This window comes from Schistocerca serialis, chromosome 9 (assembly GCF_023864345.2).
Source record: "Schistocerca serialis cubense isolate TAMUIC-IGC-003099 chromosome 9, iqSchSeri2.2, whole genome shotgun sequence".
NCBI classification, from domain to species: Eukaryota; Metazoa; Arthropoda; class Insecta; order Orthoptera; family Acrididae; genus Schistocerca; species Schistocerca serialis.
In genome coordinates, this window is record NC_064646.1 from 219,456,627 (window position 1) to 219,476,301 (window position 19,675).

A 19,675-nucleotide genomic window follows, 5' to 3' on the forward strand; every position below is an offset into this window, starting at 1 on the left:
GATGATGAAGACGACACAGCAACACCCAGTAATCTCGGGGCAGGTGAAAATCCCTAACCCCGCCGGGAATCGAAACCGGGACCGCGTGCTCGGGAAGCGAGAACGCTACAGCGACACCACGAGCTGCGGACATTTTGGACCTAAACTACTTATTTATCCTCTACAGTGCAAAGTAGTGAAAAAATCTGATAGTTTGAAGTTACGCATAATGTAATGTACCGTTATTCGGAAGAAAGGCAAGTTCGTTGTCACTTGCAGCGGTTTGGTTTAGTGGAGCTGTGGAGAAGTTAAGTGGGAGTAGGATTTGGGTCGGTTCGGAGTGGCCGGTTCCCAAATTGGTCTCGGTCGCCCCCGCGGCGCCGTTTGATATCTAAATTGCCGCTCGCGGCCTTTGCGGCCGCCATCGAGGTTTTTTCTCTGCCACTCTCCCGGCTGCTGGTCTTGCCGGTGAACAACAGTGTAGCTCATTAGGCGATATTACATCCGTCGCGCTACACCCACCTCCCAAGGACGCGGCTGCAGCACAGCTTCTATCTAGAAGCCGCAGAGGAATTGTGCCACAGTCATATCCGTTTAGTGTCACATGAATAAGTGCCCTAGGATGGCACTGCAAGCTACAGTACCTCAGTTTCTTAAGCACGCTAGTTCCTGTGTTGATCTGTTGCTGTCGGATAACAACTCCGAAATGTGAAGCACCAGTATCGTGAATTGAAGAAATGCTTAACTGACCGCGACGTGCCCAGTTGCATTCCACCGATGCCGAGGGTGGTGGCGCTCGGTGGTTTCGACACATTACTCGCATTCTGGAGGACGGCAGTTCATTTCCAAGTGCGACCATTCAGATTTATGTTTCTCTAAATCGATTAAAGCAAATCTTGAGATTGTTATTTTGCAAAGAAAATGGCCGATTTCCGCCCCTGTTCTTCCTCCAGTCCGAGGTATTACTCAGTCTCTAATGACCTAGTCTCATGATCGTCGACGGGACGTTAACTCCCTCCCTCCATTAAACCGTTAGAAGTTTGCAATAGTTGCCTCCATCCTCTTTCCGCGTCGTATCACGTCTCATCTGCACTGAAAAAAGTGAAGTATGTGTAAATCAGTGACCTTGACTTTTCTATAAGAAACTCGATCTGGTAGGATTTTGCCCAATCCATGTGTAACTGGAGTCTCATCTTATACAAGTGAGTATAAATTTTCGGCTGATTTTTTTTAAGTTTATTTTTGGCTAGAAGGTAGATTGGAAATCCTCTAGCCGTAATTTCGAAATCGTAGCTGACGTCGCTAAGCGTCAATGGAATTTTCTGGAGTTGGTCGTCGGTGTCACACAGACGTAATGTTAATGGTTATACACGGAAGTGGTCCAAAAGCGGAGGAGAAAGGACAGCATTTAGTTCACGTATTTCTAGCCAAACGAATTCCATGTCTATCCGTAGTGTTATATGGAGTAGAATTGTTATTGATGATAAGTACGCAGGAAATGAGGCTAGAGATACTTCGTCTGTAGGAATGTATACTCCATTACGTGTTAATCGAGTCTACTGTTGGTGCATGTATTTGTCTGTGCGTGTCACACACACTATGCCTTCATATTGTCCTAGCTATAACTTAACCTTGGCCCATGTTCTAACGTAGATTTTGGGAGGTTTCTCTTGTTTGTGACACACCGGAATTGGAAATACGTTCCCATTTGTGAATCCCCCTTTCCCTCGTCCACATATCTGGGATCAGTTGTAAGGGACGGCGTTCTGTAAAAGGCCTGCACTGCTCATTTTCAGAGGGTTTTAAACGGGAGTTCAAAAATCTTTAGACTTTGATGCCTACTGAGTCCTTGATGTTCGCCGATGAAGTTGTGTGGCGTTCAGTTTTAATTCCTCTCTTACTTTTAGGCCCACATTCCTTCAGTAACACGACACAAAACAACGTAACATTTAACATCTCACAGTCGTTAGTTCTGTTCATCACAGTTCCACGCCCGATGCATCATACAGACGGAAAGGAGGAAACTGTTGGCAGATCATCCCCGCTAGAACGTTGCCATTGCCACAATACGAGTAGTTTTACATTGTTTATAGTGTCAGATAAAGAATGCAATCGTTTGAATACCTGCCTTAAAAGTCAAGAGAGCGCTGTTCTTTTCCAACACTGAGTCTAAATTTTTATAGAGTGGGGCACACAATAGGCGATCATAACGAAAAATAGGTCACTGGTGGGCCATGAACAGCTTGTATTGATCCTGTTACTGAAGCACATTTACAGGCAAGAAAATTATGCAAAATTAATTCCAAGGATCATCTCCTTTTTGTAGCGCCTGTTGACGTAGGACGTTCTGTATGGGTCACGGAGCCCACATTTAGCGCTTCATATTTCTTGCGCCTAGCGGATTTGTGTGACAAATAATAATTACATACATGGCAGCCGAGACCGTATGTGTTGAAGCACCTGACATTTTACGTGGCTGTTATAGAGTTCTATCATAAGAGAAGTGCTTGTTTGCTAACTACGCAGCACGTCAGCAGTGGAAAAGTGGCCTTAACATTTGTTGCGTCTTGTGAAAAAACTGGAAGTAAATAACATAGCACGTCTCTGGCACTACGTGGCGAGTGGGACGTGGTAACGAAAATATAGACTAGAGGGGCTTTCACGGTAACGGATTACACGATGACTTTTGTAACTGGACAGCAAAAAGGAGGCAGGAACTTGAGTCAGGAGCGGACTGGAAACATTTTGAGACTGGGTGGGGCAGAGCGATGCCGCCAAAACAACCAAGAGGGAGAGGCAAGAGACGTTGCCGAAATTAATATCAGCGCGTCGCAAAACAAACAGCGATGGACGCAGGCCAATTTAAGGGCACGAATAAGAAGCGCTCAATAAAAAATGTAACCTGGAGACTAAGTGGGCAGAAGCGCTGTTTGCGTCTGGTGCCGGTCTTCTGAAGCAGGTGTTCCACCTGATGAGCGCTGTGTAGGCTGCGATGTGGCTCTCTGAGAGCATTGCAGATGCTTCTGAAAGTCATAGGAGATGGAATCCAACACACAAGCAGAAAAATAGCAGCTCCAGTTCTTTTTTAATGATGACTGTCGTAGAAAGTTTGAGTAATCGACTAAATATCTTCATCTCATTTTTCACTGAGAACACTTACCTTTTTCGGCGAGTGGGGAAGAAAAGGGAGCAACGTACACAAGAAGGGAGAGAGGTAATTAGTTACTTGTTCCATTGATCAAATTCACGATAAATGTTAGGATGTGGAGCTTGTCAACAGAACACACACAGAACACTTACATTATCACTGCGCAGGAGTTCCTCGACGGAGAGAGAGAGAGAGAGAGAGAGAGAGAGAGAGAGAGAGAGAGAGTCGCCTTTTTAATTAACATAGTCGTAAGATGACTTGTATTTTCTACATGTAGGAGACCTTCTCTAGTTAAATTATTTTCCTTTTTGATCCCTCTTTTTGCGAAAAAGTTCTTATCACCCAAAAATTTGGAAAATTGCACCAACTATAGCTGTATGTATTTATTTCTATATTCCTACATAACTGTCGTAAGGAGTGAGACCAAAACATAACTTAAATGTTTATTTGACACTACAGTAGTGATGCCATGGTCACAGGACAAATTTTTTCTTTAAAAATGGGTTACATTATCGGTTTTTACGAACTACGTAGTCATTTTAAAATGTAAAACATCAGTTGGAGAGTATACAATGGGAATTATGACCATACGTCTTACAAAAATTACGAGAAATAATGAGACCAGGTAGCCGAGGCAATGGTGGCACAACCAAGTCACTACAAGTTGTGCCCATGCTTGCACAAACATTCATTCCGTGTCCTAATGGAAATGAAATGAGAGTTTGGCGTCATTGGCCGGGAGGCCCCTTGCGGGGCAGGTCCGGCCGCCTTGGTGCAGGTCTTACTACATTCGACGCCACATTGGACAACCTGCGCGCCGGATTGGGATGAAATGATGATGAAGACAGCGCAACACCCAGTCCATGAGCGGAGAAAACCCCTGACCCAGCAGGGAATCGAACCCAGGCCCGTATGACAGCAATCCTCACGCTGACCACTCAGCTATCGGGGTGGAACATGTCCTAATGTGGAATAGATAAAAATTACACCAGGGTAATTATTGCCAAGAGTTCTTGCAGCGTGTCCTGCTGTAACACAACGATCGTATGGCTGATATAAATTCACAAGTCGTAAGTGTATCAAGCACAGCAAGCTTCCATATGGAATGCACCGCATAATTTTACTGTATTCCCAAAAAAGAACATCGAAACAGACTGACACACTACAGAGTTAGGACATGGAATGAAAGTTGGGGAAAGCATGGACATAACTAGTAATGCCTTGCTTGTGCTACCATTGCTTCGGTTGTCTGGTCTCATTATTTCTCATAATTTTTGTAATATGTATGCTCCTCATAATTTCCATTGTATATTCTCCAACTGATGTTTTACATTTGAAAATGACGACGTAGTTCGTTGATACCGGTAATGTAACCCCCCATTTTTCTTAAAGAAAAAAATTTATGTACTGTGACTATGGCTTCACTATTGTAGCGTCAGATAAACATTCACCATATGTATTTATTTGTTGCGTTTGTGTGAAGAAGCATTCACAGCATACCGTGCCAGGTACTAAAAAAATATAGTATGAACATAAATCAGGAAAAAGTCCAGTAAACGTGGACTCTAAAATGCATACCTTACCAACTATAAGCACTTCCGGATCTTCGCTACTGGGATAAATCTCTTCGACTGCAAGCTCTTTACTGTTGCGAACGACCTGCAGAACGCAGTAAACAAATGAGAACACCCTATTCTGTTACTGTGAAACTGCTGAGCTCCTAATGTTGTTTGCTATTTCATAGGACCTGCCCTTGTGAGCTATCGCTGAAGGGAGGTGCCCGTTCTTAGTAAGGCATGCTTCTGTCCAACGTATTACGGAATCACGCACTCTATGAAAAACACCCCTTTGGCCACGGGCGCACTGGCAGGCTCACACAAAAGTTAATGTCTGCTGTCCCGCGTGAAATAACAGGCTTCCATTACGAAGGTAAGACCAAAGGTAAAGCTATACTGTAAAAGCATTTTCACAAACGTATCAAAACACGAACTGGCTTCATTAAAACTAATTTATGCGCTGCATGTATCCAAATCTGACCATATAGTTTACAGTCTCAACACACTTATGCTTACTGCATTCTGTATCCATGGACGATAACAATGACATGTGCCATTTGTTTACTGCATTCTGTAAGTCGTTGGTAACAGCAAAATGCCTGCAGTAGAAGAGATACTTTTCACAGCAGCGAAGATGAACGCTTGATCAGACTCTTAAGGTACTCATTTTAGAGCCCTTGTTCACTGGACATTTTTTCTTGTTTTGGGCCATGCTGCCGCCTCTCAAAATATGGAATACTTCTTTTTAAGACCATGTGTAATAACTTACGCAAAATGTGAATGTACGTGACTGAATTGAGACAACTTATCGACAACATCTTCATTGAAAACAATACAGAGTAACGTTCCTAGGATTAGATTCATGTTACGTAAAATATATATATATATTTATTTTCACCCAGTTTATTATTTTCTGATACTGCTGTAGCATAATCAACTTCTGCTGCTTAGTGTATTATGGGATGAGTACGTTCGAGATTTGTAACTTAAATATGTATAGTTAAAAAATGTTACGTTCCCGTCAATATTCCGTTGGCTGTTCAATGTTGTGTGAGAAGAGGTAGTGTAGCCCCTTCTCTGCAGTAGGATTTAAGTTTGCCTTCGTTGGTATGTAAAGCCAACGGCCTTGCCGCAGTGGTAACACCGGTTCACGTCAGTTGACTGACGTTGAGCGGCGTCGGTCTTGGGTAGCATTTGGATGGATGACCTCCGGGTCTGCCAAGAGCTGTTGGCAAGCGGGATGCATTCAGACCCTGTAAGGCCAAATTGAGGAGCTATTTGATTGAGAAGTAGCGGCTTCGGTGACGAAAACTTACAACATCCGGGATAGCGGTGTACTGACCACATGCCTGCCCATATCCACACACAGTGACGGATATCGGCTGAGGATGTCACAGCGATCGGTCGGTATCGTTGGGCCTTCGAGGCTTGTTGGACTGAGTTTTAGAGTGTAGTATGTAAAAACTTTATGTATCTGTTACCTTTGCTTGCGACTCACCCAACATCCTTCAAATATTAATATGCACGTACGGAGAAATGATGGGAAGCACTGGTAGAAGTTGAGTCGTAAGCTTTTTCTTGAAAGATTTTTTAATTAGAGCCTTAAATATCTTTAGAATTGATTCGATCGGGATTCTTATTGAAACCCAAAGAGCGCTAAGCATACTTCAGTGTAAGCGTAGAGGGATTGACATTTACTTGACAGTGAAGAAAAAAGTGCATGTTCACCGTCACATTCTATGAGTTATTCGTGGTGGTAAACGACGTTTAACAGCTGTCGTTGGATGATTGCCGGTCATGAACAGGTATGAAAAAGACGTAACATACAGGTTGGTGGCACCTTATGTGTTGCGGGGCGCCGGCCGGTGTGGCAGAACGGTTATAGGCGCTTCAGTCTGGAACCGCGCGACCGCTACGGTCGCAGGTTCGAATCCTGCCTCGGGCATGGATGTGTGTGATGGCCTTAGGTTAGTTAGGTTTAAGTAGTTCTAAGTTCTAGGGGACTGATGACCTCAGCAGTTAAGTCCCATAGTGCTCAGAGCCATTTGAACCATTTGTTGCGGGGCCTTGGCGGTGTCTGTACTACTACGCTGGAAGGCCGGCACGTTGCTTTGCGCCGGTAGATCACGTACGGAGAGCAGCGGGCGTCGAAAAAGCAGAGGAACGAAAAAGACGCAGAATCTTAATTAAATGTAAACAGTCGGTTTCATTAGCGCCATAATAAGCGGCGATACATCAAACCGCGGTGCCGCCGCCGGGCAGCGCTTCCTAATGAGAAAGTTAATCAAGGGGATTCGAAGCAGGTCGCCTCGAGCCTGGAGCCGCCGCTCTGTTTGATATCGGCCCGTAATTAGAGGTTGCGAGCTCGCACCGCTGATGAAGACAGAATGCGCTGGCCGGTGCTGGGGCTGCGGCGGCTCTGCGAACAGCGCCGGCAGCCCTCGGCGACAGCCGGCAGCTGCTCGACGTCTCGCGACGGGGGTGAGAGAGAGGAGGCGCCGTTTCACAACTGGCGGCTGAGTTAGCGAACTGAACAGCAAAAATTCACAGCACAAATTCCATTGAGCTAATCGGCCTTGATCCAGCGAAATTCCAAACCTTTTTTCCACTTGCAAAATATAATTACTACTTCCAATTGGCCATAGTACTACGTTAAAATGTTTCGTTAATACTATTTCATCTTCAGCTGCCTTTCTGGGGTTCCGTTCCTCAGTCGGTAAGAACGGAACACATACAGGATCACTTTGCTGTCCGTCTGTTTGTGTGTCTGTCTGACTGCTAATTTTCTCAGGAATGAGTGTAGGGTATGAAGCTGATATTTGTGTCAGATATTGGAATCTCCAGTCACTTCGCGCTGTAAGAAGTGCAATCAAAAGATAAGGCCTTCTGTTAAGACCCCATTTTCTCAGTAATGAGTAGAGGTATAAAATTGAAATTTATGCCAAAAACAAGGTCACAGGTCCCTGCGCGGTGTAAATAATTTAAGCTTGTATGTCAATGCAATGAATAAATACGTGCATTTATGTCAAATATTTATTGCAAACTCACAAATCAAGACCTATGGACGGCCCATCTACAGTGTGAGGGGGAAAAAAAGACAGGTACCTTACTTAGAAATCAGTAAAAATGTCTAGTAAACAAGGGCTCTAAAATGCTTACCTTGACAGGTATGAGCATTGTTCATCTTCTATACCATGAAACAGATCTCGTCTACAGCAAGGTCTTAGCATTTTATCTTTGGGAAGCAGGAAGTATTGACCAAAACGAAAAAAGTCTAGCAAACATGGGGGGTCTAAAATGCATACTTTAAGAGCTATAATCACTTGGTCATTTTCTCTACTGGGAACACATCTCTTGTACTGAACAAGTGCTCATAAGTCTTAAGGTATACATTTTAGAGCCCTTCAAAATGGCTCTGAGCACTATGGGACTTAATATCTGTGGTCATCAGTCCCCTAGAACTTAGAACTACTTAAACCTAACTAACCTAAGGATATCACACACATCCATGCCCGAGGCAGGATTCGAACCTGCGACCGTAGCAGTCGCGCGGTTCCGAATACGTCCTCCTAAAATATGAAAATCAAAGATCTTGCAGTAGAACAGATGTGTTTCATAGTATCAAAGATGAACAATTGCTCATATCCCTTAAGGTATGCGCTTTAGAGACCTTGTTTACTAGACTTTTTTTCTCGTATTGGTGTAAGACACCAGTCCCTAAAGTTTGTCGGTGTTTTTTGGGCGCCCTCCATATGCAGGTCGAGCCTGATATTGTAGCGCTAAAGCTCGTGACAAGAACCTGAGAGCTCACGCTATGGAATCTCGCCCGCACCACGGATTTCTCAGCCTTTGTTTTAAGCTAGCCTTCACTTCTCAACAGTGTGGGGAGGCGCCGGAAACAACATGTGGTTCGGATTACACGTTAAACTGTAGGTCCGCTTCAGCGATTGGGTAATGGTTTAGGTTAGGGACACGTAAGTCGCCGAAGCTGCGTCAAATAGAAAGACTTGCACCAGGCCACTAAACCCCGCACCAAATTCTTAGTGTCTGTATACCTCAAAAAGTTTGTACGGAACCCGCAGAGCGCGGATCATACTCCAACTTGTCCGGTTTTGTAATTTTATACTCAAGTTCAACGTCTTTCTGAGCCACAGCATAAAACGCCAGTGTAATGGTCGAAAATGGTTACATCCACTTGAGTTATGCACTCAGCAGTAAGGTAGCGGCACATTTGCTCATTTTGCGATAATGTTGCTGTAAACTCGGTATCTGCGCCTTGAATTCTTGTAAAGTTAGCACCTGCGTGGTTCCCTTATAACTAGGCGAAAAACTGAAGGAGATGTAAGTATTACAACGCTCTGAATAGCCCTTGAAGAGTGTTGCAGCTCCGAGACTTGATGGATTTAAGTATAAAAATGAGATATTTTGCCTGAGTCCTGCACATTTTTACTGGGTTTATTTTGAGGTAAGAGAAACAAACCCAGCGCACAGCCATGAAATATCTTAATACTTAGCTGCATAATAGTTATATTGATCACAGCTAACCTCTTCATATGTGGAAAATTTCTTCCTTATCAGCTGTTTTTTGAGGTTAGAGAATGGGAAAGAAGTTACATGGAGCCAGGTATGCGTAAAGGGCGTGTGGGGAGCTGTTTCGAAATACGGCCAGAGCGCATTTTTCGCTTCCCGACGGCCGTTGCGGGAGCATGCACATCCTCCTGTGTAAACACACACTTCAGGACGGAGTTCTTCTGTTATTAGTAGATTTTGTCGGAGTGACTAGTTGTGACTCACTGTTTGTAGTGACAGTTTCTAACATAGTTGACAGCAGGCGAATTACAGTTATTGTAATGCTGCACTGAAAGTTTTATAACGTAAAGTTATTTCCCTATTTCCTAGATCACCATTGCTGTGAAACTAGTGGGCGTTAGAAAATTTTACTGCTAGCCGAGATACAAAGGTAGAAGGTAGATGAAAAAGATTGATTACCCATGATCTAGACTGTATTACGTATGTTATCTTCCTCCGGTTGAGTAAATAAATTCTATACAATAAATGCAACAAAACCACAAACGTAATCAGAGAAACCCTTACGAACGCATACTCCAAAGTCAAATTCATGGCAGAACTCGACATAAAAACTGGTGTACGCCAAGCAGATAGTCTCTCCCCATTTGCTGTTTAACCACGCCTAGAAAACGTAGTCAGAGATTGTAATACGAAGATCCATAGTGGAGTCCGATTGGGAACAAAAAACAAAGCATCAAAATCAATTGTCTAGCATTTGCAGACGATACGGTCCTACTAGTCGAGACCTGCGATGAAGCCAAAGAACAGACCCTCGAACTACAAAAACAAGCCAACAAAATAGGTCCCAAAATCTCGTTTGAAAAGACCAAGATATTGACAAACAAAAAAAACCACCGAAACAGTGGGGAAAAAAATGGATATCATCAAAGAATTCAAATATCTTGGAAAATGAATCAGCTGGAATGCCCTCGAGAAGAAAAAGCAATGGAATCTAGAAGAAGTAAAGTTGAACTGGTCTACCAACTCACCAAAAACATGTTTAACAAAAAGTCCCTCTCATGAAAGCAAAAATAGGACATAAAGTACAGTTATCAGACTGTAAGCCCTGTATGCAGCAGAAACATTCATCAATACCAACCACGGCCTGTTTAAAGGCTGGACATCAGAGAAAGGAAGATAGTTACAAAAATCCTTCGTTTCAGATGCCACAACAACAAAATAATTCACATAAAAAATGAAATCCTTTACGATACTACCGAAAAACTCTCAGACAGAATGAGGAAAAGAAGAACTGATTTTTATGGACACATCCTGAGAATGAACTCAAACAGATTCTTTTAAAAAAATTGACTGCCTCCGCAACAAAAGGCCAAACAAACTGGTTTAAGGAAACGAATAAGGACTGCCGAGAACTCCAAGTCACAGAAAATATGCCCGGAGATAAAACTGGAAAAAAAAAGAGAGAACGAGATTCCAAGTCAAAATGAAAGAGCCAAACGAAAAATCTAAATCTTGTCAGAAGAAAGGAAATCAAGACTAGAAAGAATAAAACAGTATTGGGCTAACATGAAGGAACAGAACATTAAAAATTGATTGATACTATGTAACCCATAGTAGGGTGAAACGAAAGAAAAAGAAGAAATGCAAAAGCAGCCACTTCATTCGCTTTTTCGCGTATGGTTGTGCATGGGAAACACAAGACAGTCACACATGCATTAAATTGCTGTGGTTTACGTTTGTACCGTCTTCATTCGGGTCCAACTCCTCATTACCAAAACATCCCTGTATGTGGGGATATTTTTAACAAGCGGTTCTCCTCCTCCAGGCTAATTAGTGGAGTTTTCAAACCACACTGACATTAATAGGCACGTTATAAAAGTAAATTAGGGCCAGATTTTACCGCGTGTGCATGAATGTCTGATATATGTACTACTGGGAAAAATCCGTATCTCGTCCATTAATCAACATTTTCTGACATATTAGCTCCAGTTATCGGAGAAACGTGTGCGGGCCGTTGCGCGGCGAGTTTCTGTAATGAGGTTAATTTTTATTGCGTTTTAATTAACCATCACCTTAATGGAATTAAGTATATTTATTTTATGTCCGATACTGCTAATTCGTAATTAGCGGCTGGGTAGCGATCGGACGTCGCGTCCGCGGCCGCATTCGTTTCGTGTTAAGGCCTGTGTGTGCGCGCGCGCCGTGCGGACGTCGTAATTACCGCAGTGCGCCACGCCACCCCACGCCACGCCGCTGCACGCGTGCCGGCCGCGTCGCAGCCAGCGCCCGAACAGGTTCGACTAATTCCTCCGAATCGCGCCATTTATTTTGCTCCCGCCGAGCTATATATCTCCTCAGGCAACGTCGGCCGTTAGAAAAATTGAGCGTGCATTATTTTGACATCAGCGTTTCAGAGGAGATTGTAGCCGTTCATCACAACACTTAACATTCGAAAGTTTCGGTCTGAATTACGCTGCCACCGCATGTTTCCACAACGCTTTTGTGACCTAATGGCAGGTGAATAGACACCCGTACGTGAGAAAATTGCTGATCGCCGTTTGATTGGCCCGTTTATCATATGTGCTATGTCTGTAAGTTTGTTCTCTGGGGACATGTGCGGCTTAAAAAAACTACAGTTGTCTTTTTTGTTTTGTTTTTTTTTTTTTAACCTTACACCACCTATGATTAATCTTTCGATCAACGCTGCTCCCAACAGTAGGCAATACTGCAGGTACTGCTATGCCTCCTTACTTACGTGTGAGCTATGAATTCATTTCAGAGCACTTGTTTGGGTGATGTTCAGGCATTTCCTCTGATTTCCTAATTTTAACACAAGCGTACATCGTCGGGAATGTAGAAGAAGTATTACACTTTCCATTGCCCTTGTTCGGTAGCCAGGGCGCCGCCCATTAACGTCTCGGCATGTGGAGCTCACTCAGTGAGCCAGACAATAATTAGGTTTTTCTGGGTAATGTACTTAATTTATCTCATACCTGCAACTTCCATGTGACTGCTGTGATGTAATTTACTGTGGAAATTTGTGGCAAGTTCCTATGGGACCAAGCTACTGAGTTCATCAGTCTCTAGGCTCACACACTACTTAATCTAACTTAAACAAACTTACGCGAAGGACAACACACACACACACACACACACACACACACACACACACATGTCCGAGGGAGGACTCGAACCTCCGACGGGGGGAGCTGCGCGAACTGTGACAAGGCTCCTCGAATCGCGCGGCTAATATATTTTCACTAAGCGGCAAGACGTTACACTGAAGAAGCTAAATTTGCAGCAGTGCATACGATGTCAGAAGCTGTAGTTCTACATCCTCTTGTATCAACACCGAAGTAAAATATGTATTTACAATGCAGTCTTCGTTAATATTAGTACATCAACTGCGTGGCGTCCATAGGCTCTGTAATCGATCAAGGCAGTGATGCCAATGATTTAGTTTACTGTTGGAATTAAGCAATTCAGACAAATCAACTAGTAATAAACAGCCCACTGAACTTCAGTTCTGTTAGGTGGTGCCTTTAATTCCCAGAAATTACTCTCCTCATGCTCGAATTAGCTCATCATCTACATAGCAGTTTGAAATAATAAACAGACATCAGCTGATTCTGTCATTCTCCGGTTACATTTAATTAGGTTCCACGTGCTGACATAAGGAGCAGTTAACGGAATAAGTAGTAGCTCTGAAGTTGGCGTTGGTACAATATGTGACACACTTTTACTCTCAACATAGGATTGGATTAAACAGCCAACCGGTTGCACGTAACTGGTAGGTACATCGACCTAGGTTTAGACACCTTCTAGGAGTGTCTTCATCAGAATGAAATTTTAATAAATCCCGTAAAATAATACGTAGAAAACTAGAAATGACAAAAACACAAAGACGACAGTTTTCTTGATGTACAAAGGTTACCTACGTAAAATTACATTGCTAAAAAGCAATGGCCAGAATTTAGAGCGGCTGTGCTCAATTCAAATATTTTAGGCGAATGGGATTCAAATCCCTCTCCAGCCATCACTATTCACACATTTCCCTAAAGCTCCAGCGATGACTACCGGAATAGTCCCTTAAATAAGCGACACCGATTTCCTTTTCGCCCTTGTACACTCTTGTTTTTACATCGATGAAACATTTTTTTATTTGTTTCGTATTGTTTCGCAGTATTCACACAAACGAGATTTATGCGACAGCATAGATGTTGTTTGTTGACGAATGCCATTAGCTGTGAAATGGCGTAATTATAATCGAAGCGTTAATACTTAGCAGTTGATTACACTATTAAAACAGATTTCGCTTCATTCTGGAAAGAACTGTGCAGTAAGAGTTCCAATACGCTTGTTAACGAAATCTCTTGCTTCCATACTCACAAATCTTCTGTGAAGGATAAAGCCCTCGCCATAAAATTATTATTCTCTTAATGTTTTTAAAATTCAAATAACCAGTAAAAAAGTGTAATTCGGCGCCACTCCCGAAGCGCACAAATGTAACTTCATTCAGGGTCATTGCTAGGTGTTTAGCTGCCCTGTGCGAGAATTGAAAAATAAAGCCCTCTCTTTTTTTACTACTATCGATTTAGATTCTTCCGATATACCCCGCCCCCCTCCTTTCCCCCGCTCCACACCACCAATATCAGTCGACACAAAAATGCAAATTTCCTAATCAGTAAACTAAGGTGACCACAGGTCCGCCGGCTGGAGTGACCGAGCGGTTCTAGGCGCTACAGTCTGGAGCCACGCGACCGCTACGGTCGGAGGTTCGAATCCTGCCTCGGGCATGGATGTGTGTGATGTCCTTAGGTTAGTTAGGTTTAAGTAGTTCTAAGTTCGAGGGGACTGATCACCTCAGAAGTTAAGTCCCACAGTGCTCAGAGCCATTTTTGAACTACACGTCCGCATTTTTTGGGGACAGTTCTCAGTTTTCATCCTTTGTCATAAATTTCTTTAAAACTGATTGAGGACAGCAAATATCCTTAATTTCCATCCATATCCATAATAACAAATATCCTTAATTTCTTATTTTCTGCCTCAATTTTTGAAACTTCAATTATATCCTTTATTTAATTGAAAAAAGTTGGATGAATAAATGTGTGGAATTGTTTTCTGGTGTGAATTGTAGAAACATCAGACTACGTCATCTGGATACTCGTGGTGTTACTTCGTTTCTGTTTCAATTGAAATATTTTTAGAATGAGGAATAAATCTTATCTTTTCAGCGTCCACTTTACTTTAAAGTTAGGTAGAGGCAATGTGTTCACTATCGCCAAAGTAAGTAAAGACTTATTAAGTAACTGTTCCGTATGTTTTTGAAAGTAGTTACCTATTATAATTTTTCATTTTTTCTGCGCGTTTGCTAAGGTCTTTCGCTGTTTGATTTGAACATAATTTTTTCCGCCCTTTGTCGCCCCTAAAATTTTGCCGCCGTAGGTGGCCGCGTTGTCTTGCCTAATGGTAGAAACGGCCCTGACTTCTTTCAAAGTATGTTTACTTTTGACACGTGTTACCCACGAGTTTCGATTGTTATGTTTACGCGTCATTCATATGTCTGGGGACAACCAGATGCTGTTTTTCTATAGCAAATCACAATGCTTTCTGAGCTTCACATAATCAAGAACAACAGTTACACATCGGTATGTTGAATTTTAGGAAAATGTTGTAAGCGTGTGCTAACATGCTCGAGTGATCGACAGTGATGATGTTTTAAACGTATTGTCACTTACTGATTAATGACGCGTGGTATGCAATTGTTATCTGTTACTGTTTTGCACAACAAAAAAAGTAAGAAGATATGTTTTTTTTCCTTCTTCTTCTTCTTCTTCTTCTTCTTCTTCTTCTTCTTCATGGAAAGACCATGGAGGAAAAACGAAGCACATAGCTCTCCGTGTGAGATGGCGGCGTTACAGTTCCTTTAGAGACTTGCTGAAGGACGCCTCGTTAAATAATACGCGCGGAACACGTTAATCACAGAGAGCGGCGTGCTGTGGGACCGCCCCGCCCCGGCGTCTCATTATCGTCGACCGTAACGGACAACGCTAATATACGCATGTAGCCTAAGAGACCAGACACCCAACTGCAGTTCTTAAGGACTTGTTTCTCGTCTGTGCAGCACTCCTCCTATGTTTTTGTTGTTTGACATGTGACATATAACTACCTCGATTTACTTATTCTTCGGGATCTGAAAAAAATAGGCAGCAAAATTGAGCTGATTATTGCAGGCGACATTAACACTTGAGCTGAGCTGCAATAAGCTGACTTCACGTGAAGGGTATTACCATTACCTAGTGTAATGGTTCCCATTTCGCATAATGCCGTTCTCAAGAAAACAAAATAAGTGATTAAATACATAATACCGGTGCGACAATCTTACTAAAAATGAAGGGGCAACATTTACTAGATTAAAATCGCCTTTGACAATGGCTGGTTTGAACTGCAAGTTGCGTGTATATGTTCTCTCACGTTTTTCAATTTGCATAATAGATCTTGATGTAGTGACACTGCGATTTGGCCCCTTACGGACATTTTGAATGGAATGCGTTGCGCCGGCCGTTGTGGTCGAGCGGTTCTAGGCGCTTCAGTCCGGAACCACGCTGCTGCTACGGTCACAGGTCCGAATCCGGCCTCGGGCATGGATGTGTGTGATGTCCTTAGGTTAGTTAGGTTTAAGTAGTTCTCAGGCTAGGGGCCTTATGACCTCAGATGTTAAGTCCCATTGTGCTTAGAGCCATTTGAACCATTTTTTGAATGCGGTGCGCCTTTTTGCATTTTAGCACCGATGCGTCTTTCAAAAATGGTTCAAACGGCTCTGAGCACTGTGGGACTTAACATCTGAGGTCATCAGTCCCCTAGAACTTAGAACTACTTAAACCTAACGAACCTAAGGACATCACACACATCCATGTCCGAGGCAGGATTCGAACCTGCGACCGTAGCGGTCTCGCGGTTCCACACTGAAGCGCCTAGAACTGCTCGGCCACACCGGTTGGCCGATGCGTCTTAACATGCTTACAACGCGACCTTTGGGCGTATTTCGAAAAGAAAGGACCTAGCCTCTCACCTAGTAAAATTTTTTGTTTAGTTCGGTTTTACTCCTCGCAGCCACAGATGGCAGAATGAAACAGTAAATGATACTGATGTACCTCGTAATTTTTCACACCGTGTTTGATAGTAACGTTTTTGATTCATAGAAATTTAACAAACATACTGAATATTCTGATTTTTCTGCTGTTGCCTTGTAAACACACGGGTTTGACGACATGTAACATCATCCAGGGCTAGGGCTATCCAACGTAGCTGAATGTTGCTGTAAACATGTTGGCGTTCAGAGATGGCTTCACACTAAGTGAAGCTCTTTTGTCTTTTTGTAAAACCAGAAAATAGCTTTCGAACTCACTATCATACGTGTAGCATGATAGCTTGGCGTTAGGTTACTATCTCTTTTACTAACCTTATCGAGACTGGTGTCCTCTGAAGATGTTAGAAAATGTTTGCGTATTGGTAATGTTTGGACTTGCAGGAGCACGCTCAGCGCGTTAAACTGAGAAACGTTCGTGCGTATACCCCGATAGGCGCGTTCCCTTGTTTGTTTCGCGCGCACACACACACACACACACACACACACACACACACACACACACACACACACACATTCTTTTTCCGATGGGATGCAGTCATGCTTAAGAAGATCTCAGTTGTGTAGCACAGTGGGCTGACATGGTTATTATGAGAACTCTGTGGAGTGACGTTAAAATAAATTTCCTAATTTAACTTTCGCTGTTGTGTGAATCAGTTGCATCGCAACTGCGGACTCATTAGGCTGAGCTGCAGAGTCTCGAGTTTTACCTCTATCTTGACTGTGCCTTTTCGTTATTTTCTTCTCCTTTTAAAAAAAAAAAAAAAGAAAAATGAAAAGATAAAAATACAGTGCGGATGGATTTTGGTGAAGCTCGTAACGACATTTCCGTTCTTCTTGTTTCAGGATGAGAGCGAGTCCCAGGCGAAGAGGTGGCTGCCTAGTGCGCCCCGACCTCCGTCCAGCCCGATGCACCCCACTTCCAGAGAGGTAAGTCCCATCTGGCGCCCGCTCTTCTACTGGCCCCGCTGGACAAGTCCAGACATGTGTGCATAAAGTGTGTCCTGTGGTAGCCATGGATTTCAATTCAGTGAAATTTGTCATACTTGCCTAGCTCGCCAATTTTCCCAACATATGAAACCTAATTTCGTTTTGATTATGGTGAAAATAAATTCTGATTCTATACTTGCTTGACACTGTCGACATCGTTATGACAGCACCTAACACAGTGAAGACCTACACTAACCATCAGAAATGCAACAGCGATGCAATTGCTATAGCTATGAATGGAGAATCATTTGACAGATTCTCTTTGTGAAGAGAAAATTTATTACCCTTTCCAGGCAGACGGCACAGTATCTGAAGGATTGCTAAACTTCAAGGGGCGTGACATGCTTAACAAATATCTCGTGAGTCACGTAAGAGGCGTTATGGTTTCATGAAATGCCTTTAGGAACATGGCTATATTCTGCAGTCTTAAAAGAAGATTGAACACTAAGAAGAACGAGTCGCGGGCCGCGCAGGGTAGCCGCGCTGTCTCGGGCGACTTGCCACGGTTCGCGTGGCTCCTCCCGTCGGTGGCTGGAGTCTTCCCTCGGGCATGGGTGTGTGTGTGTTGTCCTTCGTGTAAGTTAGTTTAAGTTAGATTAAGTAGTGTGTAAGCCTAGGGACCGATGACCTAAGCAGTTCGGTTCTATAGGAACTTACACCACCACCACGAATGTGTGGCGGCACAAGAACGTCTTGTTTCGTTCACAACATTTGTTAATGTCAGCAGGAAAAGGTTTTATGCTGTCAGTCTACAGTTTTCGTGCAGTATCCAAGTTTTCAGATGATATGCAGGGGCTGTGGTTCTGCGATTTTCAAGTGGAGTGATGCCTAAGAATTTACGCGAGAAGTTTGTGATGACGTTTGAAGTACGAAAATACATCAATTGTCAGTAATTGTCTTGTTGCTTTGCTGTAATAACAAACCTTAAAGCAAATAAAAGTTACATTTTTAGGGGAGATTCTTAACCGGAGTTCGAACGAATTCTAAAGGCATCGTGTCGTACTGGATTAAGCCTATGCTTATAAAAGTATTTTACGCTGAGCGGAAAGGCACCTTTATTAAGGAAGTGAACCTTTATTCGGGAAGATAGTATTTTAATACTGATCATCCATTTCATTTCTGTATGTCTGTAGTACTTCTGAGAGAGCCCTGATTTTTCTTACTTTATCGTGATGATCAATTCTCCCTGTGTAGGTGGGTGCCAACAGAACTGGTTCAACATACTGAGGCATGTCTTTCCTACAGTCTTGGCGGTTCTAATCTCATAATGTCCCGTTCGATGTCGAGAATGGCTGAACGTTAATAAAACCAAGAAACCCTGTACTTTCATCTGTGAAGTCTAGATTCAGGTTCTTTCTTGATCTGCGTCGGAAGCTTAAATTTCACTGAGATTACGATGTATGACGTCTAATGTTTTAGAACGGACTAGACATACATTAAGATTTAATGATCGTTAGACCAGTTATCCTCCTTTCCGTAAGTGGACCTTAATGGATTTTATAACACAGTTGAAAAAAGATCGCCGGCCGTTGTGGCCAAGCGGTTCCAGGCGCTTCAGTCTGGAACCGCGCGACCGCTACGGTCGCAGTTTCGAATCCTGCTTCGGGCATGGATGTGTGTGATGTCCTTAGGTTAGATAGATTTAAGTAGTTATAAGTTCTAGGGGACTGATGACCTCAGATTGTTAAGTCCCATAGTGCTCAGAGCCATTTGAACCATTTGAAAAAAAGATCCCGCTAATAGAGAAGTTACAATGGAAAAGGAATGAAACTTCCTCCCACATTATAGAAGTTCTAATTATTAACCAATTTTGTTGGCACCCACCTACATTGGGAGAAATGATCATCACGATAAAATAAGAGAAATCAGGGCTCGCACAGAAAAATTTTAAGTGCTCGTCTTTCCCGCGCGCTGTTCGAGAGTGGAACAGGAGAGAGGCAGCTTGAAGGTCGTTCATTGAACCTTCTGCCAGGCACTTTATTGTGGATAGCAGAGTAATCACGCGAATGTAAAATCTCTCTCTCTCTCTCTCTCTCTCTCTCTCTCTCTGTCTGTCTGTCTGTCTCTCTCCAATATTTCAGAAAGGGGAGTTAAGAAGGTCTTTAAGTATAGTTATTTTATTTAGTAGTGTCTCCACATTTGGGCCTACTGCCATGCATGGCTAAATAGAGTTAGGGAACGGAAACATCACAGTTCCACTTGATGACTGTCAGTTACGGTAGAATTTCAAAATGTTCAAATGTGTCTGAATTCCTAAGGGACCAAACTGCTGATGTCATCGGTCTCTAGACTTAGACACTACTTTAACATATGCTAAGAACAACA

At 43.0% G+C, this 19,675-nt stretch overlaps 1 protein-coding gene across 1 annotated transcript in view; it reads left to right on the forward strand.

Annotated features, from left to right (window-relative positions):
* The window catches only part of LOC126419500 (uncharacterized), a 701,445-nt gene that overhangs the window by 575,400 nt on the left and 106,370 nt on the right, over positions 1 to 19,675 (forward strand). The window contains exon 2 of the mRNA XM_050086690.1: positions 17,207 to 17,290. Coding sequence (XP_049942647.1) covers positions 17,207 to 17,290 — 84 coding nt within the window. The remainder of the gene's footprint in view (positions 1 to 17,206; positions 17,291 to 19,675) is intronic.